Genomic DNA, 27,853 nt, shown 5'->3' with positions numbered 1-27,853 from the left:
TGAATTTATTCTGCCACTGTGTCTACTTATTGTGTAGGCCTTTAGTCCTAATATCACACTTGCAAGGCATATGAACTAACAGGTTGAAGAGCAAAAAATGTTTGCGCACATGACTGTAAGTCGCTTTGGATAAAAGCGTCTGCTAAATGGCATATTATTATTATTATTCATTGAAGTTTATATGGGGGGCGCTGCAGAAGTGTGACATTTTTCGGGAGGCGTTCCCGAAATCCCGCGACCCTATTGGCTCCAGCCCCAGGCAGTCTTCCGGTACCGTGAGCTTTGTCTGAAGTAAACAGCGAGCAGAGCGGAGTATGAGACGGAGCTGACGGCCCTGCCAGGACAATGACAACGGTAAGGCTATGCTGTTTGTTATTTTGTCTACCGTAGGCCTAGAATTGTCTTGACGTTGGCCCTCTGCGTCCTAATGTGTGCTTGGCTTTAAAATAGAAGCGACAAATACCGTAGCCTGTCTTTGTCCGTTATCCCCATATAGCTAGCCTATTATAGCCTATTATATGTATTTCTTCCCTGCCACTAGTGTTCTCCTTGAGGCATTGTATTGTTACTGTAACATATGCTGACATTTTCTCTGTCGGTTGGTCGTTGTTGCTAACTGAACAACTGTTAGCCTACTTGTAGGTTGTATGCCATAGCAAGCGAGCTATCTGCTTTCATTTTCGAGATGATCGATGTCTGTCGAGGGAGGAAGAGTTTTGTATTGTTTTTTTGTATTTGTATTTTATTTTTATTTTTTACATTGTGTATATGTATTTCTTCTGAACATATCCGTTTGTTGGCAATGTCAATTATTGCATATCTTTTTCAAAATACTGACTGTTATGGCCGCTAGCTGGACAGGCAAACGCCGCCGGGTACTAAACTGTAAACTCGTGTACTATCCATGGTATTTTGTGTGCTGATCACGTCTGACAATCAGGTTATCCGTATCTAAGTAGACAGCTGTTGACAATAGTAGTGGAAGTTCGGCTCATTTTACTGACTCGGATGTTTTCGAGCAATTAGGGTTAAGTGCCTTGCTCAAGAGCACATCGACAGATTTTTCACCTAGTCGGCTCGGGGATTAGAACCAGCGACCTTTCGGTTACTGGCACAACGCGCTTAACCACTAACCTACCTGCCGCCATAAATGTGAAATATCATCTGTGAACATACAAACACCATTGTTACGATTACGGACTAACATTTTAGACTTGAACAAATCTTGTTGCAAATCTGATGTACAACAATACATTTCAGAGTTTTGGCAGTTTCATCTCACCAACCCCCCAAAAAACGTACACCAAACAACCTGTGAGTAGTGCTACGTGAACAAGCATAACACAGTATAACAACAAAAAAACGTTAAACCGGAAAGAGGTATCCTGCACGTTTTCAAGTTAAACGTCTCCATTCTCTATTACTCCTCAGTTGAGTTTACTTCACATTTAGGTAGCTAATGTAATGGATTTGTTTGCCAGCACAAGTCAAGATAGCACTAGCTGTATTATGCCTACAACAGTGAAGTTTCTGTCTGCTAGGTGTATCTCTACAGCATGGGGCATATCTCTGGGGTGACATGGACATCAAAATATGACTAATTCAATATTGCACCATCCCATTCTCTGGGCTCTGTCTGCAATCATAACCAGTAGTATCTACCAGGAATAATGAAACAGAATAATAATAATAGATGTTTAGTGAATCTATGAATAGTAACCGAAAGGTCGCTGGTTCTAATCCCCGAGCCGACTAGGTGAAAAATCTGTCGATGTGCCCTTGAGCAAGGCACTTAACCCTAATTGCTCCTGTAAGTCGCTCTGGATAAGAGCGTCTGCTAAATGACCAATTTATTTATTTATTTATTTTATTTATGAATTATGTATGACCACTGGAGTCTTTGCCACTCAAAATATTATTTTTTTACAGAATATTTTGACATTTATTTCATCACTCAATCTTGCCAATGCCTATTCTGTAGGAGGGGTTAATATGAATGTAAAATAATTTGATATGATTCATATGAATCGGGTCATGAACATATGGACTTTGAAATGAACAAGGAAGAGGTTAAACGGAGGTTAAGTCTGGCATAAGATTATTCCCACACTTTACAATGACTCTGTTTCAGTGTCTTAGGTAGTCTCCGTATAGGCTGGTCCCTCCATCGCGCCGCCGCCGCCCAGTTGAAGAGCTTGTGATCTCCGTGCAGCAGAGATCAACCAAGTGCATGGGCTGATTCACTCACCTGTGAGGAGATCCATCCCACTGCAGTTTTAACAAGCCCTGCCGACACTATTTAGACATTGAGACCACAGTTGCCTGTTCTCCTTCTTTGTGGATTTAGTCTTAGTCATAGTTTGATTTGAAGTGGAAAAATTCAAGGGGTGTGAATACTCTCTGAAGGCGCTGTATATGCATGAAACTACATTATGGAAAACATGTCACACACTCCACAATAGTTAGTAGAATAATGAATGGATTGGCAAGATTTTGGCACCGCCAACTTTTAGAACATTTAGTAGGAAAGTTAATCATTTAAGTCACCTAAATATACTCACATTCACTAAACATTTAGTATTTGAAAGTCAAACATTCATTTCCCAACAGTTTTTTTTTCTTCTATAATCCTACAGGCTCTTTATCAGTCTCAATGCCTTCTATTCCAATACATCCAACATGATGCCCATCATGGTACTGGGCAGCTGCTATTGGAGAACTCATCTGGTTTAGAAATCAAACTCTTATTGCAGAGCACTTTGTACAACTGTTTATTTTTTTAAGAGAAGATTGTATTGCATTGTATTGCTATATCTGTAGGCTATGCCATATGTATGATATAACGTTTCTTTAAGCCTGCAGCAAGTTACTTGAAATGAGACCTATAATCATGCCAAAACATAATTAATAACTTTAATTCACTGACAGAGATATATATATATATATATATATATAGCTAATGAAACACATTGACATTTACATTAGCTAGCTAGGCTAGTCTGCAACATTGGCTAGCTTTCAATCAGTTGGATAAATGGTAATGTGATCAAGACGATTCGTATTGCATGCTGCATATTTAAAGTGCACTCAAACAGATATGTATCTTATTTCAGTCTGGGAGCTAGCTAGCTATATATGTTCATCAGACAGCAGCTCGCGTTTTCACAACCATTGGTTGCCTTCTTCACCAGGGGTATGTATGGGAGTTCTGATTGGTTCCAAGTTCAGCAGTTCGGCAAATTTGTCTTAGCAGACAGTGTTGTAATATACTTTTTATGAGAAAATGTGCAATAATTGAAGGTGCCAACAAATGTTATAGTCATCATAAGAATAATTTACTGTCATATATATATATATATATATATATATATATATATATATATATTTTTTTTTAAATCAGCTCCTCCCTCGATGGGGATCGATCAACTTCACGATTTTGGGCTTGGGCCCACCACCTATTGGTTGTAACATAAGTCCTGTTTAGGCTAGCCTATTTGTTGTTGCCACAGAGTGTTCAATGTCCACAGTCCAAGGCCGGCTCGCTATCATATCGACTAGGCAGCTGTGGCCCTGTTCAAGCACTTAGGAGATCAAGCCTTCCTTCTTTTGAAGTAATAACTAATATCTGAAGAATGTAGCGACCTTAAAGGAGAAGTTTGATTCCTTACAACTAAACCTCTAATTTTGATGTAAATGACATGTTATGGAAGGGTCCAGATTTATTTTTTGCAATTTCACTTGTTTTTGAGGAACTACCCAACCAGCAAGCTAGACCCTAGAGTTATACCTAGAGTTATACCTAGACCCTAGAGTTATACCTTAGAGTTATACCTAGACCCTAGAGTTATACCTAGAGTTATACCTAGACCCTAGAGTTATACCTAGAGTTATACCTAGACCCTAGAGTTATACCTAGACCCTAGAGTTATACCTAGAGTTATACCTAGACCCTAGAGTTATACCTAGACCCTAGAGTTATACCTAGACCCTAGAGTTATACCTAGACCCTAGAGTTATACCTAGACCCTAGAGTTATACCTAGACCCTAGAGTTATACCTAGAACCTAGAGTTATACGTAGACGCACAAAATGGAATGTAACGATGCGGATAAAGTTCGGAATGACACAATTTAATATGTACAACAATGAAAGGTGTTGACAGTCGCTGTACCATGGCTTGAGTCTGCTTTCCCATGCTAATGTTTTCCTGATCAAGATGTCTTCCTCTGGTTGAAACCACGATTACAAATCAGCCAATATATTACATTTCCATGGTTTTGAATGGCGTTTCCTTGTTGCAGTGTGAGGATCCCTCTGGCGACAGGCAGGAGCAGGGGGATGAGTTTATGGACATCCTGGAGGAGAGGAGGCGGAGCAGTGACCTAGGCCATGCCCTGCGGACCTTTACCCCCTCCCCCTACAGGGGAGCCCCTCCTCTCTCCGCTAGCGCCCTCAACAGGACGGTTCTGGAATCACAGTACCTACGATACGTCACCAAGGAGGTACGGGGGGGGTGGGGGGGGGGTGTGTGTGTGGGCGGGTGGGTGCGAGCAAGCGAGAGAGAGAGAGAATCCTGAACGTTCCCTGACGTACGCTCAACATATCCGCCGGTCGATCCATCACAAGAACATTGGTCGAGTTCCTGCCCTGTCTTACAATGCCTGGATAGCATATCAGCTAACCACATCATATAATATAGCCAATCTGATGCCCGACTGCACAGTCTATGACGTGGCACACAACCAATCAAATCACATTTATTTATAAAGCCCTTTTTACATCAGTAGTCGTCACAAAGTGCTTATACAGAAACCCAGCCTTAAACCCCAAACAGCAAGCAATGCAGATGTAGAAGCACGGTGGCTTGGAAAAACTCCCTAGAAAGGCAGAAACCTAGGAAGAAACCTAGAGAGGAACCAGGCTCTGAGGGGTGGCCAGTCCTCTTCTGGCTGTGCCGGGTGGAGATTATAACAGTACATGGCCATTAAGGCCAGATCGTTCGTCAAGACGTGCGAACATTTTTATAGATGACCAGCAGGGTCAGATAATAATCACAGTGGTTGTAACAACAGGTCAGCCTCTCAGGAGGTCAGAGGTCGAGACAGTAGGTCTGAGACAAGGTAGAAACAGCAGAGACTGGATCAGCGGCACGGCTGGGTGGACTGGGGACGGGGACGGGGACTGGGGACTGGGGACGGGGACTGGGGACTGGGACGGGGACTGGGGACTGGGGACGGGGACGGGGACTGGGGACGGGGACAGACAGGAGTCATCAGGCCACGTCTGAGGTATGGGCTCAGTGGCCTCATTTATAACCGCTGCGTAAATCTTACACTAAATATCTGTGTGCGCCATTTCTGAAAAGACTGCGCACGCACAAAAATATAGAGTTATTAACTTGCCGCACAGCATACATACGCATGTTTCTGTTGTAAAACTGCGCGTGAGCGAACATTGTAACTCTGCCTGAAACACCCATCATTCACCCATATTGGCTGTTTACTTTGGAAGTATTGGAATTAGGCCAAGACGGTATTTGGAAATAGCAACTTGATCAAATGTTTTTGGAGGTGTCGGTAAATACAAATACATTATGTGACTGTTTCTGAAATACAAAAACAATTGCAACTTGTTGCTGACCTGTAAACGGATTGTTTGAATTCAATAATGTTTTGCATTTACTTTTTTCCCGGACCTAAATATGCTGCGCTGCCTGCGAATTCTGAAACATTGTCTACTTGGACATTTTTTAAATATTAACTCATCATGGCCAGAAAAGGTGAGGAATGTATTCTGCAATGGTTATGATATGTTTATAAATGAAATATTGTCTACTGGAGGAATTTGACATTACAATATTCAGACGTAGTCTACAAACGTTCATGGAAAAGGTGAACCGTCTGGTCTACCGTTAAACTGTGCTTTCGGATCGGATCGCATAGAGCAAAATGCTTGAAATAGCTTATCTATTTACTACTGTGAAGTGGGTCCAGTTAAATGAGAGATGGGACGAATGATAGCCTATCCTAACTTATAGGCTATTTCGCAGGTATGAAACCATCACAGTCAGAACATTTGAGGAATTTATTTAGCAAAGATCATGGAAATTAAATAAATAATAGGAAATACAGTGCCTTCAGAAAGTATTCATACCCCTTGTCTTATTCCACATTTTGTTGTTGCCGACTGAATTCAAAATGGATTAAATAAAATTGAATATATGTTTTTTTTCTCAGCCATCTACACACAATATCCCATAATGACGAAGTGAAAACATGTTTTTAGATATTTTTGCCAATGTATAAAAAATGAAATATAGAAATATCACATTTACATAAGTATCACTGAGTCATTAAATGTTAGAATCGTCTTTGGCATCGATTTACAGTCTTTTTGGGGTATGTCTAACAGCTTTCTACACCTGGATTGTACAATATTTGTCAAGTTGGTTCTTGATCATTGCTAGACAGCCATTTTCAAGTCTTGCCATAGATTTTCAAGGAGATTTAAGTCAAAACTGTAACTATGCCACTCAAGAACATTCAGTGAAATCTTGGTAAGCAACTCCAGTGTATATTTGGCCTTGTGTGTTAGGTAATTGTCCTGCTGAAAGGGGAATTTGTCTGAAAGGTTTTCCTACGAGGATTTTACCTGCGCTTAACTCTATTCCATTTATTTTTATCCTAAAAAAACAACTCCCTAGTCCTTGCAGATGACAGGCATACCTATAACACGATGCAGCCACCACCATGCTTGAAAATATGAAGAGTGGTACTCAGTGATGTGTTGTGTTGGATTTGCTTTAAACATAACATTTAGTATTCAGGACATGAAGTTCACTTCTTTGCAATTTTTTTGGCAGGTTTACTTTAGTGCCTTATTGCAAACAGGATGCATGTTTTGGAATATTGTTATTCTGTACAGGCTTCCTTCTTTTCACTCTGTCAATTATGTTAGTATTGTGGAGTAACTACAATGTTGTTGATCCATACTCAGTTTTCTCCTATCACAACCATTAAACTCTGTAACTGTTTTAAAGTCACCATTGGTGAAATCCCTGAGGGGTTTCCTTCCTCTCCGGCAACTGAGTTAGGAAGGATGCCTGTATCTTTGTAGTGACTGGGTGTTTTGATACGCCATCTAAACTTTAATAAATAACTTCACCATGCTCAAAGGGATATTCAACGTCACAGTGAGTGCATGCAACTTATTGTGTGACTTGTTCAGCAAATATTTACTCCTAGCTTTTCATAATAAAGGAATTTAATACTTATTGACTCAAGATAATTTGTATCCATTTTAAATTCAGGCTGTAACACAAAATGTGGAAAAAGTCAAGGAGTGTGAATACTTTCTGAAGGCACTGTAGAAGCCTATTTCTATAATTATTTTAGAATGCAAAGATAAAATAAATCAATTTTCACTCTTCTCACAAATGGCAAATGATGACATATTGTTATTACAACTATTATACTGGTTTTTTGGGTTATGAATAAGAGTCATATGGAGAGACAGACAGAGAGAGACGCAGACAGAGAGAAATTCTAGGGACAATAAGGAGGCCTGCGTCTTGTGACCGTAGCGTACGTGTAGGTATGTACGGCAGGACCAAATCAGAGAGATAGGTAGGAGCAAGCCCATGTAATGCTTTGTAGGTTAGCAGTAAAACCTTGAAATCAGCCCTAGTCTTAACAGGAAGCCAGAGGCTAGCACTGGAGTAATATGATAAAACATATTGGTTCTAGTCAAGATTCTAGCAGCCGTGTTTAGCACTAACTGAAGTTTATTTAGTGCTTTATCCGGTTGGCCGGAGTGTAGAGCATTGCAGTAGTCTAATCTAGACACAACCAATGTAGTCGGGCAGGAACTCGACTACTAACTCTCTGACACTTGACCCCTGACCTCTCTGTGCAGGTGGCCATGGAGACTGGTGAGAGTGTGGATCTGGTGAGAGAGGAGGCTTCGGGGATACTGGAGGAGATGTCTCAGAACCTCCAGCTGGGATTCATCAGACTGCTGGGGTTCACCCTCAGTAAAGTATTCAAGAGGCTCTTCAGCCACATCAACGTCAACCAGGACGGACTCAACAGGGTCAGAATACTACTATAATACTACTAGAACACTACTACTAGAATACTACTACTACTTTAATAATATTAGAATTCTACTACTACTACTACTAGAATACTACTTTGAGAGTACTACTACTAGAATACTACTACTACTACTACTACTACTACTACTACTACTACTACTACTAGAATACTACTACTACTATAATAATATTAGAATACTACTACTACTACTACTACTACTAGAATACTACTACTACTAATATAATAATATTAGAATACTACTACTACTACTACTACTAGAATACTACTACTACTTTAATAATATTAGAATTCTACTACTACTACTACTAGAATACTACTACTACTAGAATACTACTACTACTACTACTACTACTACTACTACTACTACTAGAATACTACTACTATAATAATATTAGAATACTACTACTACTATTACTAGAATACTACTACTACTACTAGAATACTACTAATATAATAATATTGGAATACTACTACTACTACTACTACTAGAATACTACTATAATAATATTAGACTACTACTACTACTACTACTAGAATACTACTAATATAATAATATTAGAATACTACTACTACTACTACTACTACTACTAGAATACTACTACTACTTTAATATTAGAATTCTACTACTACTACTACTACTAGAATACTACTTTGAGTACTACTACTACTACTACTACTAGAATACTACTACTACTACTACTACTACTACTACTACTACTAGAATACTACTACTACTATAATAATATTAGAATACTACTACTACTATTACTAGAATACTACTACTACTACTACTAGAATACTACTACTATAATAATATTAGAATACTACTACTACTACTACTACTAGAATACTACTACTACTAATATAATAATATTAGAATACTACTACTACTAGAATACTACTACTACTTTAATAATATTAGAATTCTACTACTACTACTACTACTAGAATACTACTTTGAGTACTACTACTACTACTACTACTACTAGAATACTACTACTACTACTACTACTACTACCTACTATAATAATATTAGAATACTACTACTACTATTACTAGAATACTACTACTACTACTACTAGAATACTACTACTATAATAATATTAGAATACTACTACTACTACTACTTAGGGGTGTAACGATTCGTTTTAACAACGATTCGATTTGTATCACGATTCGTGGTTGTCGATACGATTCAAGGACGATATTGGTTCATTTAGAACGATACAATCCGAAACGATTCAGTGACTTGAAATCGATTCAGTAACCTTTTAGCCAAAAATTCAACCAGTGTGACTGAAATAAATACCTGGTAACCAGTTGCATTTTAATGGCTGGCAATAGTCTTGATATTTTTAACAGTGTTTCATGCCTCCATGCAGACCATCTGGTATTACGAAACTTACCCAGTTCCACAAAGGAGATCCCATTTTCTTCACATAGCTTTATTCAGTGCAGCAGTTTTTTTGCTCCACCTTTTTGTAAATAAAACTGCAGCAGCTTGACCACAGAGCGATGAAATGTCTCACAGTAAGGAACGTTGCGATCAGCTGATTTCGCGCAATTCTCCAGTGTGTGTGCGGTGCACAGAATGTGCACAAGGGGAGTCTCCAACCGCAGCATGTTGCCGGAGTATGGAAAGAGAAAAATATTAAACAGAGCTTGCCGCTGTTCTTCATTCAGCTTGTCTCGCCATCTGGCAAGTGGGCGACTGGACATTTATTCTCGGCTAGCTTTTAGCAATGGCTTGCGCCACATTCGTGTGCTCCTTGCTCTTTTCATGTTTGTCAAATAAAGGATGGTTGAAATTCTTTGAGCCTTTATAAAATGCACCTGTTTTGTCTGCTAGATGTGGATTTGAGCGGCAAATCTTGCACCACATTTCAGTGCGCTCATCGTTAGCTTCAAGCCACTGCACATCTTGGAGCCACTTTTCCGAAAAAAGTATTTTCTTCGGCTCTGGCTCCAGTTGGCATTTCTTTGTAGGTGGCGAAACGCCAAAGAAGCTGCTTAATGTCTGTTGCTTTTTGGACATCCCTGACAGTAGTTGACAAGCAACATGTCATGTGAGGTTAGATGAGAAGATCGGTCAAGTACGCAAAGGGCGCGTAGTAACACAAGTGGCATTACGCATTCCTGATTTTTGTCGCGCTTGCGTATCTGCGTACCAGTTATGTGCACCCCTGCATATAAAGTCTGACGTGCTTAAATCCAATGGGTTATTTCCTAGTATCGATACAATCGATTTATTACATTTTAAAACGATGTTAGATCGATATATGTTGTCCAAAAGGCCAACTCGCCGAGCACAGATCGATGTAGTTGGATCATATGAATATAAATCGATACATCGATGTAGTAGATGGATCGTTACACCCCTACTACTACTAGAATACTACTTTGAGTACTACTACTAGAATACTACTACTGCTACTACTACTAGAATACTACTACTACTACTACTACTACTACTAGAATACTACTACTATAATAATATTAGAATACTACTACTACTATTACTAGAATATTACTACTACTACTAGAATACTACTACTACTAATATAATAATATTGGAATACTACTACTACTACTACTACTACTACTAGAATACTACTACTACTATAATAATATTAGACTACTACTACTAGAATACTACTACTACTACTATAATAATATTAGAATACTACTACTACTACTACTACTAGAATACTACTACTACTAGAATACTACTACTACTAATATAATAATATTAGAATACTACTACTACTACTACTACTACTACTACTAGAATACTACTACTACTTTAATAATATTAGAATTCTACTACTACTAGAATACTACTTTGAGTACTACTACTACTACTAGAATACTACTACTACTACTACTACTACTACTACTACTAGAATACTACTACTACTATAATAATATTAGAATACTACTACTACTATTACTAGAATACTACTACTACTACTACTACTACTAGAATACTACTACTACTAATATAATAATATTGGAATACTACTACTACTACTACTACTATAATATTAGACTACTATTACTACTACTACTACTATTACTACTAGAATACTACTACTACTACTACTACTACTACTACTACTACTACTACTACTACTACTACTACTACTACTACTACTACTACTACTACTATAATAATATTAGAATACTACTACTACTATTACTAGAATACTACTACTACTACTAGAATACTACTACTAATATAATAATATTAGAATACTACTACTACTACTACTACTACTACTACTAGAATACTACTACTACTATAATAAAATTAGACTACTACTACTACTACTACTACTACTACTAGAATACTACTAAAATACCACTAGTAGAATAGTACTAGAATACTACTACTAGAATACTACAGAAAATATACTAGAATAATAGTACTAGAATAATACTACCAGAATACTACTACTGGAATACTACTATTACTACTAATACTACTACTACTAGAATACTACTAGACTACAAGAATACTACTACTACTACTACTACTAGAATACTACTACTAGAATACTGTATTTGTATTTATTATGGATCCCCATTAGCTGCTGCCTTGGCAGCAGCTACTCTTGCTGGGGTCCGGCAAAATTAAGGCAGTTATACAATTTTAAAAACATTACAATACATTCATAACAGATTTCGCAACATATTAACTGTGTGCCCTCAGGCCTCTACTCCATTACCACATATCTACAACACAAAATCCATGTGTACGTGTGTGTATAGAGCGTATGTTATCGTGTGTGTGTGTGTGTGTGTGTGTGCATGTGTCTGTGTTTGTGTTGCTTCACAGTCCCCGCTGTTCCATAAGGTCTATTTTTATCTGTTTTTTAAAGTCTGATTCTACTGCTTGCATCAGTTACCTGATTTGGAATAGAGTTCCATGTAGTCATGGCTCTATGTAGTACTGTGCGCCTCCCATAGTCTGTTCTGGACTTGGGGACTGTGAAGAGACCTCTGGTGGCATGTCTTGTGGGGAATGCATGGGTGTCTGAGCTGTGTGCTAGTCATTTAAACAGCCAGCTCGGTGCTTTCAACATGTCAATACCTCTCATAAATACAAGTAGTGATGAAGTCAATCTCTCCTCCACTTTGAGCCATGAGAGATTGACATGCATATTATTAATGTTTGCTCTCTGTGTACATCCAAGGGCCAGCCGTGCTGCCCTGTTCTGAGCCAATTGCAATTTTCCTAAGTCCCTCTTTGTGGCACCTGACCACACGACTGAACAGTAGTCCAGGTGCGACAAAACTAGGGCCTGTAGGACCTGCCTTGTTGATAGTGTTGTTAAGAAGACAGAGCAGCGCTTTATTATGGACAATATATAATTGAGGTTTAGGGTTTAGTGAATGATTTGTCCCAATTACAATGCTTTTAGTTTTTAAAATATTTAGGACTAACTTATTCCTTGCCACCCATTCTGAAACTAACTGCAGCTCATTTCAGTCACTGTAGTAGCTGACGTGTATAGTGTTGAGTCATCCGCATACATAGACACACTGGCTTTAATCAAAGCCAGTGGAAAATGTGTTAGTAAAGATTGCAAAAAGTAAGGGGCCTAGACAGCTGCCCTGGGGAATTCCTGATTCTACCTGGATTATGTTGGAGAGGCTTCCATTAAAGAACACCCTCTGTGTTCTGTTAGACAGGTAACTCTTTATCCACAATATAGCTGGGGGTGTAAAGCCATAACACATACGTTTTTCAATCAGCAGACTATGATCGATAATGTCAAAAGCCGCACTTAAGTCTAACAAAACAGCCCCAACAATCTTTTGATCATCAATTTCTCTCAGCCAATCATCAGTCATTTGTGTAAGTGCTGTGCTTGTTGAATGTCCTTCCCTATAAGCGTGCTGAAAGTCTGTTGTTAATTTCTTTACTGTAAAATAGCATTGTATCTGGTCAAACACCATTATTTCCTAAAGTTTACTAAGGGTTGCTAACATGCTGATTGGTCGGCTATTTGAGCAGTAAAGGGGTTTTTACTATCCTTAAGTAGGGGAATAACTTTTGCTTCCCTCCAGGCCTGAGGGCACACACTTTCTAGTAGGCTTAAATTGAAGATATGGCAAATAGGAGTGGCAATATCGTCCGCTATTATCCTCAGTAATTTTCCATCCAAGTTGTCAGACCCCGGTGGCTTGTCATTGTTGATAGACAACAATAATTTGTTTACGTCTTCCACACTCACTTTACAGAATTCAAAATTATAATTCTTGTCTTTTATAATTTGGTCAGATACAGTGCCTTCAGAAAGTATTCAGACCCCTTGACTTTCTACACATTTTGTTACATTACAGCCTTATTCTATTTTTTAAACAGTTCCTCAGCAATCTACACACAATACCCCATAATGACGAAGCCAAAAATAGGTTTAGACATTTTTGCAAATGTATTAAAAATAAAAAAACAGAAATACCTTATTTACATAAGTATTCAGACCCTTTGCTATGAGACTCGAAATTGAGCTCAGGTGCATCCTGTTTCCATTCATCATCCTTGAGATGTTTCTACAACTTGATTGGAGTCCACCTGTGGTAAATTCAATTGATTGGACATGATTTGGAAAGGCACACACCTGTCTATATAAGTTCCCACAGTTGACAGTGCATGTCAGAGCAAAAACCAAGCCATGAGGTCGAAGGAATTGTCCGTAGAGCTCCGAGACAGGATTGTCCCACTCCTCATCAATGTGATGCTCGTTACAGTGATGTAAGACAGTGTGTTCATAGACGTCCCAACAAGTCTTCTGTTAACGCCACGTATCGTGTTTGAGAGCTCATTCTTTGTATCCAGGCTCTGTCGTAGCCGGCCGCGACCGGGAGACCCACGGGCCGGCGCACAATTGGCCCAGCGTCGTCCAGGGTAGGGGAGGGAATGGCCGGCAGGGGATGTAGCTCAGTTGGTAGAGCACGGCGTTTGCAACGCCAGGGTTGTGGGTTCGATTCCAGTATGAAAAAATAAAACTGGCTTCCAGTTGAAGCTCGCATCTGCTACAAGACCATGGTGCTTTCCTACGGAGCTGTGAGGGGAACGGCACCTCCGTACCTTCAGGCTCTGATCAGTCCCTACACCCAAACGAGGGCATTGCGTTCATCCACCTCTGGCCTGCTAGCCCCCCTACCTCTAAGGAAGCACAGTTCCCGCTCAGCCCAGTCAAAACTGTTCGCTGCTCTGGCACCCCAATGGTGGAACAAGCTCCCTCACGACGCCAGGACAGCGGAGTCACTCACCACCTTCCGGAGACATTTGAAACCCCACCTCTTTAAGGAATACCTGGGATAGGATAAAGTAATCATTCTACCCCCCTTACCCCCCAATAAATAAATAAATAAATAAAATAAAACATTGTAAAGTGGTTATCCCACTGGCTATAAGGTGAATGCACCTATTTGTAAGTCGCTCTGGATAAGAGCGTCTGCTAAATGACGTAAATGTAAATGTAAAAAATAAAAAATGTATGCACTCACTAACTGTAAGTCGCTCTGGATAAGAGCGTCTGCTAAATGACTATAATGTACTTGCAGAGCAATCATTGTACATTTTCCCTGTACTGCCCACTGTAGCTCAATTCCACCTCGGAAAGTTTGCATTTCATCACCTTCTCATTTAACTTCTCAAAGTATTGCCATATAGGACTTCCCTGCTGTCTCGTCCCTGTCTCACTCTGCCAACTGTTAACGACGATAACTTGCGGGACACTTTTATATCTGTGGCAAATCATTGTAAAGATGCATATGTCCTCTTACTAGCGTTCCAGCATTGTTGTGTTAGGTATTTGTTTAGTGGTAGTTCTGTGATAATATTGGTAGTTCTGTGATAATTGCACATTGATTTTCATACAAAGAAATATACAAAATACATTTTCAGTTAGGGGTGTTTTTGAAACGTTAACGATCCCAATGTCATTTAAACGTTCACACCCCTAATTTGGACCCATTATCTGTTGTTCTCTCAGTTTATTGGTTCACAGTGACGTTTCTGTCTCGCCCCCAGCTCCAACAGGCCATTCAGGAGTCTCCAGTGATCCTGATGCCCAATCACAGGAGTTATGTGGACTTCCTGGTTCTGTCCTACATCCTGTTCACCTATGACCTGCCCATCCCCGTTATAGCTGCTGGAATCCGCAAGTATCTATTGATTCATCCTGTTCTGTGTTTTGGTCGACTTTATAAAACTGGAACGACCATCAAGCCACACTTCAGATAACAAATGTCTAACTTACCTGTCTGTCTGTCTGTCTAACTTACCTGTCTATCTGTCTAACTTACCTGTCTGTCTGTCTGTCTAACTTACCTGTCTGTCTGTCTAACTTACCTGTCTATCTGTCTAACTTACCTGTCTATCTGTCTAACTTACCTGTCTGTCTAACTTACCTGTCTAACGTTCCTGTCTGTCTGTCTAACTTTCCTGTCTGTCTGTCTGTCTAACTTACCTGTCTGTCTGTCTAACTTTCCTGTCTGTCTGTCTGTCTAACTTACCTGTCTGTCTAACTTACCTGTCTAACGTTCCTGTCGGTCTGTCTAACCTACCAGTATATCTGTCTAACTTACCTGTCTGTCTGTCTAACTTACCTGTCTGTCTGTCTTTCTCTCCCTGTGTCCGTCTGTCTGTCTCTCTGTAGCTCTGATGGACATGAAGATGGTGGGAGAGATCCTGCGTCGTTCTGGAGCATTCTTCATCAGGAGGGCCATCGGGTCTGACAAGCTGTACTGGGCTGTCCTCTCTGAGTATGTCAAAAACATTGTCAGGGTACGTGTCCACACAATAAAGATTTATATTACCACAAACTACACCACTGTATGGACACTGAGTATATCAAACAGAAGGAACTTCCTAATATTGAATCACGCCCCTTTTGTCCTCAGAACAGCCTCAATTCGTTGAGGCATGGACTCTACAAGGCGTCGAAAGCGTTCCACAGGGATGCTGGCCCATGTTGACTCCAATGCTTCCCACAGTTGTGTCAAGTTGGCTGGTTGTCCTTTGGGTGGTGGACCATTTTTGATACACACGGGAAACTGTTGAGCGTGAAAAACCCTGCAGCGTTGCAGTTCTTGACACAAAACGGTGTGCCTGGCACCTACTACCATACCCCGTTCCAAGGCACTTAAATATTTTGTCTTACCCATTCACCGTCTGAATGGCACACATACATAATCCATGTCCCAAGGCTTAAAAATCCTTCTTTAACCTGTCTCCTCCCCTTCATCTACACTGATTGAAGTGGATTTAACAAGTGACATCAATAAGGGATCATAGCTTTCACCTGGATTCACCTGGTCAGTCTATGTCATGGAAAGAGCAGGTGTTCTTAATGTTTTGTATAGTCAGTGTATATATTATGTGTGTCTCAAATAGCTTTATAGTGCACTACTTTAGACCAGAGCCCAATGGGACCTAGTAGTGAGTACACTGGGACCTGGTAGTGAGTACACTGGGACCTGGTAGTGAGTACACTGGGACCTGGTAGTGAGTACACTGGGACCTGGTAGTGAGTACACTGGGACCTGGTAGTGAGTACACTGGGACCTGGTCAAAAGTAGTGCGCTATATAAGGGAATATTGTGCCTGTAAGGGTTGCGAAAGTATTCACCCCCCTTGGCATTTTTCCTATTTTGTTGCCTTACAACCTGGAATTAATTAATTTTTGGGGGGTTTGTATCATTTGATTTACACAACATGCCTACCACTTTGAAGATGCAAAACAAACAAGAAATAAGACCAAAAAAACAGAACTTGAGCGTGCATAACTATTCACCCCCCCCAAAGTCAATACTTTGTAGAGCCACCTTTTGCAGCAATTACAGATGCAAGTCTCTTGGGGTATGTCTCTATAAGCTTGGCACATCTAGCCACTGGGATTGTTGCCCATTCTTCAAGGCAAAACTGCTCCAGCTCCTTCAAGTTGGATGGGTTCCGCTGGTGTACAGCAATCATTAAGTCAAACCACAGATTCTCAATTGGATTGAGGTCTGGGCTTTGACTAGGCCATTCAAAGACATTTAAATGTTTCCCCTTAAACCACTCAAGTGTTGCTTTAGCAGTATGCTTAGGGTCATTGTCCTGCTGGAAGGTGAACCTCCGTCCCAGTCTCAAATCTCTGGAAGACTGAAACAGGTTTCCCTCAAGAATTTCCCTGTATTTAGCGCCATCCATCATTCCTTCAATTCTGACCAGTTTCACAGTCCCTGCTGATGAAAAACACCCCCACAGCATGATGCTGCCACCACCATGCTTCACTGTGGGGATGGTGTTCCCGGGGTGATGAGAGGTGTTGGGTTTGCGCCAGACATAGCGTTTTCCTTGATGGCCAAAAAGCTCAATTTTAGTGTCATCTGACCAGAGTACCTTCTTCCATATGTTTGGGGAGTCTCCAACATGGCTTTTGGTGAACACCAAACGTGTTTGTATAATTTTTTGAAACAAGTAATTTTTTTCATTTCACTTCAGCAGTTTGGACTATTTTATGTATGTCCATTACATCCTAATATAAATCCATTTAAATTACAGGTTGTAATGCAACAAAATAGGAAAAACCCCAAGGGGGATGAATACTTTTGCAAGGCGCTGTCTAGGGTATCATTTGGGCTATTTGTAACTAGTGTGTTCTCTCTCCTCAGACAGGGTATGCTCCTGTAGAGTTCTATGTGGAGGGGTTTCGGAGCAGGACACTCAAGTCCCTCACACCCAAATTAGGTGAATGTGGGTGTGTGCTCGCACGTCTGTGGCTAATTAACATGGTCTGTCTGTCTGTCTGTCTCTGTCCCCTTGTCTGTGGCTAATTAACATGGTCTGTCTGTCTGTCTGTCTCTGTCCCCTTGTCTGTGGCTATTTAACATGGTCTGTCTGTCTGTCTGTCTCTGTCCCCTTGTCTGTGGCTAATTAACATGTCCTGTTCCCCTGTCTGTCTGTCTGTCTGTCCCTGCAGGTATGATGCACATGGTCCTGGAGCCGTTCTTTAAAGGGGAGGTGTATGACATCACCCTGGTCCCCATCAGTATCAGCTATGACAGGGTCCTGGAGGAGTCTCTACTGGCACATGAACTACTAGGGGTCCCCAAGCCCAGAGAGACCACCATGGTACGACCCAACCACACCCCCCATATTCACTAAGAGTGGTACGACCCAACCACACCCCCCATATTCACTAGGAGTGGTACAACCCAAACACACACCCCATATTCACTAAGAGTGGTACGACCCAAACACACCCCTATATTCACTATGGTACCTCTTCTGGTACCTCTTTTGACCTCACCCTTTCCCAATAACCTCCAACTATATATATATTTTTATATTCACTGAGTGGTACCACCCAAACACACCCCTATATTCACTGAGTGGTACCACCCAAACACACCCCTATATTCACTGAGTGGTACCACCCAACCACACCATTACAACTATAAGTTTAAAGGGGTTAACTGGATACCACGCTTCAACTATTTTATTCTCCCTCCCTCTCCCCTCACACTCTCTTTATCCTCTCTCTCCCTCCCCCCTCTCCCGCTCTCTCCCTCCCCCTCCCCCTCTCTCTCCCTCCCTCCCTCCCCCTCCCTCTCTCTCTCCCTCCCCCTCCCTCTCTCCATCCCCCTCTCTCTCTCTCTCCATCCCCCCCTCTCTCTCTCCCTCTCTCTCTCCATCCCCCCCTCTCTCTCTCCATCCCCCTTTCTATCCACCCCCCTCTCTCTCTCCATCCCCCCTTCCCCTCTCTCTCTCTCTCTCTCTCCATCCCCCTTCCCCCCTCTCTCTCTCTCCACCCCCCTCTCGCTCTCGCTCTCTCTCCATCCCCCTTCCCCCTCTCTCTCTCTCTCTCTCTCTCTCCACCCCCCCCCTCTCTCTCTCTCCATCCCCCTTCCCCTTCTCTCTCTCTCTCTCTCTCTCTCTCCATCCCCCCTCCCCCATAGGGCTTATTGAAGGCTAGGAGGGTACTGGAGGAAGACTATGGCAGTATGCACGTGTCCTTCGGCATGCCTCTATCAGTCAGACAGCTGACTAAGGGGAGGGTGGACCGCTGCCAATACAACCTCCTGCCCAGGTACACGACCACAGCCAGCGTTCTCTCTGTCAGTCTGTCTCCTACCCAGGTACACGACCACAGCCAGCGTTCTCTCTCTCTGTCAGTCTGTCTCCTACCCAGGTACACGACCACAGCCAGCGTTCTCTCTGTCAGTCTGTCTCCTACCCAGGTACACGACCACAGCCAGCGTTCTCTCTCTGTCAGTCTGTCTCCTACCCAGGTACACGACCACAGCCAGCGTTCTCTCTGTCAGTCAGTCTCCTACCCAGGTACCACGACCACAGCCAGCGTTCTCTCTGTCAGTCTGTCTCCTACCCAGGTACACGACCACAGCCAGCGTCTTCTCTCTGTCAGTCTGTCTCCTACCCAGGTACACGACCACAGCCAGCGTTCTCTCTGTCAGTCTGTCTCCTACCCAGGTACACGACCACAGCCAGCGTTCTCTCTGTCAGTCTGTCTCCTACCCAGGTACACGACCACAGCCAGCGTTCTCTCTCTCTGTCAGTCTGTCTCCTACCCAGGTACACGACCACAGCCAGCGTTCTCTCTCTCTGTCAGTCTGTCTCCTACCCAGGTACACGACCACAGCCAGCGTTCTCTCTCTCTGTCAGTCTGTCTCCTACCCAGGTACCACGACCACAGCCAGCGTTCTCTCTCTGTCAGTCTGTCTCCTACCCAGGTACACGACCACAGCCAGCGTTCTCTCTGTCAGTCTGTCTCCTACCCAGGTACACGACCACAGCCAGCGTTCTCTCTGTCAGTCTGTCTCCTACCCAGGTCACGACCACAGCCAGCGTTCTCTCTCGTCAGTCTGTCTCCTACCCAGGTACCCGACCACAGCCAGCGTTCTCTCTGTCAGTCTGTCTCCTACCCAGGTACACGACCACAGCCAGCGTTCTCTCTGTCAGTCTGTCTCCTACCCAGGTACACGACCACAGCCAGCGTTCTCTCTCTCTGTCAGTCTGTCTCCTACCCAGGTACCACGACCACAGCCAGCGTTCTCTCTGTCAGTCTGTCTCCTACCCAGGTACACGACCACAGCCAGCGTTCTCTCTCTCTGTCAGTCTGTCTCCTACCCAGGTACACGACCACAGCCAGCGTTCTCTCTGTCAGTCTGTCTCCTACCCAGGTACACGACCACAGCCAGCGTTCTCTCTGTCAGTCTGTCTCCTACCCAGGTACACGACCACAGCCAGCGTTCTCTCTGTCAGTCTGTCTCCTACCCAGGTACACGACCACAGCCAGCGTTCTCTCTGTCAGTCTGTCTCCTACCCAGGTACACGACCACAGCCAGCGTTCTCTCTCTGTCAGTCTGTCTCCTACCCAGGTACACGACCACAGCCAGCGTTCTCTCTGTCAGTCTGTCTCCCTACCCAGGTACACGACCACAGCCAGCGTTCTCTCTGTCAGTCTGTCTCCCTACCCAGGTACACGACCACAGCCAGCGTTCTCTCTGTCAGTCTGTCTCCTACCCAGGTACACGACCACAGCCAGCGTTCTCTCTCTCTGTCAGTCTGTCTCCTACCCAGGTACACGACCACAGCCAGCGTTCTCTCTGTCAGTCTGTCAGTCTGTCTCTGTGTCTTACTGTATCTTATCTCAGGCATATCTTGGTAGCACATCTTCAGAACAAAACCATATTGTAGTTCTATTGTGAAACCAGCCAGCTCTTTCTTTCTGCTCATATCTCCCCCCGTCTCCCCCTCCCGTCTCCCCCTCTCAGAGACCTACCCCAGAGGCCCAGCGTAGAGACCCAGGAGTGTGTGAGCTGGCTGGCCCAGCAGGTGATACGCGTCCAGGAACAGGGCTCCATCCTCAGCCCCTGGTCTCTCATGGCTTGCCTGGTGCTCCAGGACCACCAGAACACACACCCAGGTACACGCTGAGGAAGAGGAGCAGGACGATCTGTATCCCCCGCAGTCATTACTCTCATTAACAAAAGCTGATGTTCACACAGTATTACTACCAGGAGAGGAACCAGAGAAGGGTCTGCCCTGGGAGCTGCTCACCCAGAGGACACTGTGGCTCAAGGGGCTGGCGATCAGCTTCGGGGCCCGCCTGGACTGGCCTGGTAGGTGTACAGCCATTGGTTGGTTGGTTTGGTTGGTTGGTTTGGTGTGAGCCGTTCCAACACACTGATCAGGGGGATTTAGGACTCAACAATAGATCCTCTGTCTCAGTAAGACAGGGACACTGAAAGGCTGAGCGGAGGTCGCTCAGGTCCCATATCCACGAAGCCTCTCCAATAGATCCTCTGTCTCAGGAATACAGGGACACTGAAAGGCTGACCGGAGGTCGCTCAGGTCCCATATCCACAAAGCCTGTCGGAGCGTCTGAGTACTGATCTAGGATCAGATCCCACCCCGTCCCCCGTCCCCCGTCCCCCGTCCATACAATCTTATTCATTATGATCTAAAAGGCTAAACTGATCCGAGATCAGCACCCAGAACCGAACGTTCAGTATTTCCTCTTATCCCGTTTAGATGGTACAGCATGGTACACTTAGAAATTAGACTAATCTTATGTTGTAATCATACTTAATGGGCACACACACACACACACACACACACACACCTTGAATTGTCCTCAACGCAGTGACGTCTTTCTCTCCTCTGTAGAGCAGCTATCCGAAAACCAGGTGATGTCATCCAGCATGGCCCTGCACCGCTCTGTGATTCGCTGTCACCAGGGCCGTGTCACACTGCTGGAGGAGGAGGAGGGGCCTGTGGGGGCTGGGCCTTTCACAGCAGAGGAGGGTGTGGTCAGGCGGGCGGGGAAGGTGCTAATGGTTGCGGCCTACAGGAACCAGGCGGTGCATGTGTTCATACGTCCAGCCATGCTGGCTCTGGCCATACACACAGCACACAGCTCACAGAGAGGTGAGTTAGACACACTGATTGGCTCTGGCCATACACACAGCACACAGCTCACAGAGAGGTGAGTTAGACACACTGATTGGCTCTGGCCATACACACAGCACACAGCTCACAGAGAGGTGAGTTAGACACACTGATTGGCTCTGGCCATACACACAGCACACAGCTCACAGAGAGGTGAGTTAGACACACTGATTGGCTCTGGCCATACACACAGCACACAGCTCACAGAGAGGTGAGTTAGACACACTGATTGGCTCTGGCCATACACACAGCACACAGCTCACAGAGAGGTGAGTTAGACACACTGATTGGCTCTGGCCATACACACAGCACACAGCTCACAGAGAGGTGAGTTAGACACACTGATTGGCTCTGGCCATACACACAGCACACAGCTCACAGAGAGGTGAGTTAGACACACTGATTGGCTCTGGCCATACACACAGCACACAGCTCACAGAGAGGTGAGTTAGACACACTGATTGGCTCTGGCCATACACACAGCACACACAGCTCACAGAGAGGTGAGTTAGACACACTGATTGGCTCTGGCCATACACACAGCACACAGCTCACAGAGAGGTGAGTTAGACACACTGATTGGCTCTGGCCATACACACAGCACACAGCTCACAGAGAGGTGAGTTAGACACACTGATTGGCTCTGGCCATACACACAGCACACAGCTCACAGAGAGGTGAGTTAGACACACTGATTGGCTCTGGCCATACACACAGCACACAGCTCACAGAGAGGTGAGTTAGACACACTGATTGTGTCCTTGTCTCTCCTATAGCTACTTCAGGTTCCGTCTGTCTGTCTGTCTGACCATGTCTCTTTGTGTCTCCAGAGGACATCTATAGCTACTTCAGGTTCCTCCTGGACCTCTTCTCCAACGACTTCATCTTCATCACTGGCAGATCCTCACAGGTAAGTCTTCACCTGTAACAGAGGATTGTGATGCATTGTGGGTAAATTGTGACTGATCTATATCTGCCTCTGTGTCTGCCTCTGTGTCTCTCTGTCTCTGTGTCTCTCTGTCTGTGTGTCTGTGTGTCCTGAAGGACTTTGAGGAGGCGTGTTCGTTACTCAGGAAATGTGGAGCAGTCCAGACCAGTCAACAGGAAGTGACATCACTAGAGGAGGGTCAGAGTACTACCTCATTCCTGCGAGCCCTGCTACAGCCCTTCGTAGACGCCTACCAGGTAGGAGGAGGACTGAGTGTGTTCCTGTATAGAGACACAGACAGAGCCCTGGTCAAAGGTAGAAAGTCCTATGGGCCCTGGTCAAAGGTAGAAAGTCCTATGGGCCCTGGTCAAAGGTAGAAAGTCCTATGGGCCCTGGTCAAAGGTAGAAAGTCCTATGGGTCCTGGTCAAAGGTAGAAAGTCCTATGGGTCCTGGTCAAAGGTAGAAAGTCCTATGGGCCCTGGTCAAAGGTAGAAAGTCCTATGGGCCCTGGTCAAAGGTAGAAAGTCCTATGGGTCCTGGTCAAAGGTAGAAAGTCCTATGGGCCCTGGTCAAAGGTAGAAAGTCCTATGGGCCCTGGTCAAAGGTAGAAAGTCCTATGGGCCCTGGTCAAAGGTAGAAAGTCCTATGGGCCCTGGTCAAAGGTATAAAGTCCTATGGGCCCTGGTCAAAGGTAGAAAGTCCTATGGGCCCTGGTCAAAGGTAGAAAGTCCTATGGGCCCTGGTCAAAGGTAGAAAGTCCTATGGGCCCTGGTCAAAGGTAGAAAGTCCTATGGGCCCTGGTCAAAGGTAGAAAGTCCTATGGGTCCTGGTCAAAGGTAGAAAGTCCTATGGGCCCTGGTCAAAGGTAGAAAGTCCTATGGGTCCTGGTCAAAGGTAGAAAGTCCTATGGGTCCTGGTCAAAGGTAGTGCACTCAGGTCTAATCTTAACCCCTCATCTCAAGTCAGTTTCAAATACCCTCCACTAAAGGGAGAGTGTGTGTCTCTGTGTGTCTGTGTGTGTGTGTCTCTGTGTGTCTGTGTTCAGGTGGTGTTCAGTCACCTGTGTGTGGAGGGTGTTGAGGTGTTCACAGAGAGACAGATGTTTCCTGCCGTCCGCAGCCTGGCATCCAAGCTCCTCTTATCGGGTAACTGACAGACACCTGTCCTAAACTGTCCTGTCCTCTCCCCTGACAGACACCTGTCCTAAACTGTCCTCTCCTCTCCCCTGACATACACCTTTCCTGTCCTGCCCCCTGACATACACCTGTCCTGCCCCCTGACATATACCTGTCCTGTCCCCTAACACACACCTGTCCTGTCCTGTCCCCTAACCCACACCTGTCCTGTCCCCTAACCCACACCTGTCCTGTCCCCTAACCTACACCTGTCCTGTCCCCTAACCTACACCTGTCCTGTCCCCTAACCTACACCTGTCCTGTCCCCTAACACACACCAGTCCTTGAACCTTGGTCCAGCACCTCTGAGATATACAAAAGTATGTGGACACCCCTTCAAATTTGGCTATTTCAGCCACACACGTTGCTGACAGGTGTATAAAATCCAGCACACAGCCATGCAATCTCCATAGACAAACATTAGCAGTAGAATGGCGTTACTGAAGAGCTCAGTGACTTTCAACGTGGCACCGTCATAGGATGCCACCTTTCCAACAAGTCAGTTCGTCAAATTTCTGCCCTGCTAGATCTGACCCCGGTCAACTGTAAGTGCTGTTATTGTGAAGTGGAAACGTCTAGGAGCAACAACGGCTCAGCCGCAAAGTGGTAGGCCACACAAGCTCACAGAACGGGACCGCTGAGTGCTGAAGCACGTAGCGTATAAAAATGTATCTGTCCTGGGTTGCAACACTCACTACCAAGTTCCAAACTGCCTCTGGAAGCAACGTCAGCACAATAAATGTTCGTCGGGAGCTCACTGCTTTCCTCAGCCAACTTGCAGGAGCTCGACCCGCCATAAGGAGTCGCTAGAGCGCGAAGAGACGCCATTCCTCCCCCACCCCGGCTGGTGCTGGCCCAATGTGTGCCAAACCCAGGCTTTAATGAAGGTGCTGGCCCAATGTGCACCAAACCCAGGCTGTAATGAAGGTGCTGGCCCAATGTGCACCAAACCCAGACTGTAATGAAGGTGCTGGCCCAATGTGCGCCAAACCCAGGCTGTAATGAAGGTGCTGGCCCAATGTGCACCAAACCCAGGCTGTAATGAAGGTGCTGGCCCAATGTGCACCAAACCCAGGCTGTAATGAAGGTGCTGGCCCAATGTGCGCCAAACCCAGGCTGTAATGAAGGTGCTGGCCCAATGTGCACCAAACCCAGGCTGTAATGAAGGTGCTGGCCCAATGTGCGCCAAACCCAGGCTGTAATGAAGGTGCTGGCCCAATGTGCACCAAACCCAGGCTGTAATGAAGGTGCTGGCCCAATGTGCGCCAAACCCAGGCTGTAATGAAGGTGCTGGCCCAATGTGCACCAAACCCAGGCTGTAATGAAGGTGCTGGCCCAATGTGCACCAAACCCAGGCTGTAATGAAGGTGCTGGCCCAATGTGCGCCAAACCCAGGCTGTAATGAAGGTGCTGGCCCAATGTGCACCAAACCCAGGCTGTAATGAAGGTGCTGGCCCAATGTGCGCCAAACCCAGGCTGTAATGAAGGTGCTGGCCCAATGTGCACCAAACCCAGGCTGTAATGAAGGTGCTGGCCCAATGTGCGCCAAACCCAGGCTGTAATGAAGGTGCTGGCCCAATGTGCACCAAACCCAGGCTGTAATGAAGGTGCTGGCCCAATGTGCGCCAAACCCAGGCTGTAATGAAGGTGCTGGCCCAATGTGCACCAAACCCAGGCTGTAATGAAGGTGCTGGCCCAATGTGCACCAAACCCTGGCTGTAATGAAGGTGCTGGCCCAATGTGCGCCGTCCATTGGGACTTCCGGCCACAGCCGTCCATTGGGACTTCCGGCCACAGCCGTCCATTGGGACTTCCGGCCACAGCCGTCCATTGGGACTTCCGGCCACAGCCGTCCATTGGGACTTCCGGCTACAGCCGTCCATTGGGACAGCTCGAACCCAGGCTGTAATGACGCAGGGCAGTGCATTAAAGCGATGCGCCAATCGGTAGGCGTGCTGCATCTTTCTAATGTCCGTCTGTCCTCCAGGAGAGCTGAAGTCTTATGAAGCCCTGTCATCTGATACCCAGAAGAATGTCCTGTCTGCTCTCCTGAGACTGGAGGCTGTGACCAGGCTGAGAACGTTAGTACACGTCAATATAGTGCACTTCAATATAGTGCACTTCAATATAGTACGCTTTAATATAGTACGCGTCAATAGAATACACTTTAATATAGTATACTTCAATGTAGTATGATTTAATATAGTACACTTCAGTGGTTTCTGTGTGCTCTGCGTTGGGTGTAGCTGTTACTAATGTTGTCTGGTTTCAGAGCTGAGCAGAGTGAGTTCAGAGCCAACAAGCCAGCCATCAGGAGAATAGCAGAGACTCTGGGTAAGAACGTGGAGATTACACGGGTCAACTGTATGCATACTCTCTGCTAAAGTTACTGTAATTCAGTACAATTTAATGGTTTCAGTGAGTTCTCTCTGTCTGTGTCTGTTTCCCTCTCTCTTTCTCCCCCCTCACTCGCTCTCTCTCTCCCCCTCGCTCTCTCTCTCTCTCTCTCTCTCTCTCTCTCTCTCCCCCCCCTCTCTCTCTCTCTCTCTCTGTCTCTGTCCCCCCCTCACTCGCTCTCTCTCTCCCCCTCTCTCTCTCTCTCTCTCTCTCTCTCTCTTGTCTCTGTCTCTCTCTGTCTCTGTCTCTGTCTCTCTCTCTCTGTCTCTCTCTCTCTCTCTCTCTCTCTGTCCCCCCTCTCTCTCTCTCTCTATCTGTCTCTCTCTCTCTCTGTCCCCCCCTCTCTCTCTCTCTCTCTCTCTCTCTCTGTCTCCCCCCCCACTTCTCTCTCTGTCTCCCCCTTTCTCTCTCTGTCCCCCCCCCTCTCCCTCGCTCTCTCCCCCTCTCTCTCTCTCCCCCCCACTCTCTCTGTCTCCCCCCACTCTCTCTGGCTCCTCCCCTCTCTCTGTCTCCCCCCTTTCTCTGTCTCCCTCCTCTCCCTCTGTCTCCCCTCAACTGTGTCTCTGTCTACCCCACCTCTCTGTCTCCCCCGTCTCCCCCCCTCCTCTCTGTCTCCCACCCTCTCTGTATCTCCCTCCAGCGGGTAGACTGCCGGTACAGACCGTCCCTAACCCCAGGCTCTAATCCTGGAGGACTGCAGACCAGACGGACAGACTGGACCCATCCTCTGTCTCCAACCCAACACTGGGCCTGTATTCATACAGCATCTTAGAGTAGAGTGTGCTGGCGAGGCCTCTAGTGCTCAGCGTCGCTCCAGACGCTGACTATAATCAACTGGACTGTAAAGCTGTGACCACTGTGTCAACTGTAGCTGTATAGACCTTTATGGCCTTACTTAGAGTGAGTGAGTGATTCATTTGTTAATTAGTGATACCGATCCATTACCTGTAATCATCTCCTAGATCTGCTGTAAGCATCTAGTAGAATCAGTGAAGTTAATTTTTGGACTCCAGACACTTCCAATGGAGGCCACTAGATGGCAGTCTAACCACTGAGTCAATACACACTGTCTGAGTGGGTTTTAGTTTAACAAGATTTTTATGTTATACCAATCATTAAATATAATATATGCATTGACTTATCAGATATCAACATGTGAATTGGAATGTTTTTTTACATTTAATTTCAATTTTTTCTTTTTTTGAAGATGTAAATTCTTGAATAAAATGAATGTCATCTTATCGCAAAGACTGTTCCCTCATA

The 27,853-nt window shown here is 44.6% G+C and overlaps 1 protein-coding gene across 2 annotated transcripts; it reads left to right on the top strand.

Annotated features, from left to right (window-relative positions):
- The first annotated feature begins 256 nt into the window (after positions 1-256).
- On the top strand, positions 257-27,838 carry gnpat2 (glyceronephosphate O-acyltransferase 2). 2 transcript variants are annotated; one of them, XM_041870873.2, is made up of 17 exons: positions 257-354; positions 4,302-4,502; positions 7,915-8,091; positions 15,163-15,292; positions 15,791-15,918; positions 17,790-17,865; positions 18,098-18,249; positions 19,077-19,207; positions 20,913-21,064; positions 21,147-21,260; positions 21,808-22,068; positions 22,920-22,999; positions 23,134-23,274; positions 24,064-24,163; positions 26,181-26,274; positions 26,466-26,527; positions 27,231-27,838. In XM_041870873.2, exons 1-17 carry the CDS (start codon positions 346-348, stop codon positions 27,272-27,274), a joined length of 2,052 nt encoding a protein of 683 aa, XP_041726807.2. In that variant the 5' UTR covers positions 257-345; the 3' UTR covers positions 27,275-27,838. The 2 variants fall into 2 exon arrangements, with proteins under 2 accessions (XP_041726807.2, XP_045068838.1); XM_045212903.1 differs by lacking the exon at positions 4,302-4,502 and having other exon boundaries at positions 269-354.
- The last annotated feature ends 15 nt before the right edge of the window (positions 27,839-27,853 follow it).

This window comes from Coregonus clupeaformis, unplaced genomic scaffold (assembly GCF_020615455.1).
Source record: "Coregonus clupeaformis isolate EN_2021a unplaced genomic scaffold, ASM2061545v1 scaf0062, whole genome shotgun sequence".
Lineage (NCBI taxonomy): Eukaryota > Metazoa > Chordata > Actinopteri > Salmoniformes > Salmonidae > Coregonus > Coregonus clupeaformis.
Note: the sequence above shows the minus strand (reverse complement) of the source record. Positions and strands in the feature narration are given on the sequence as shown.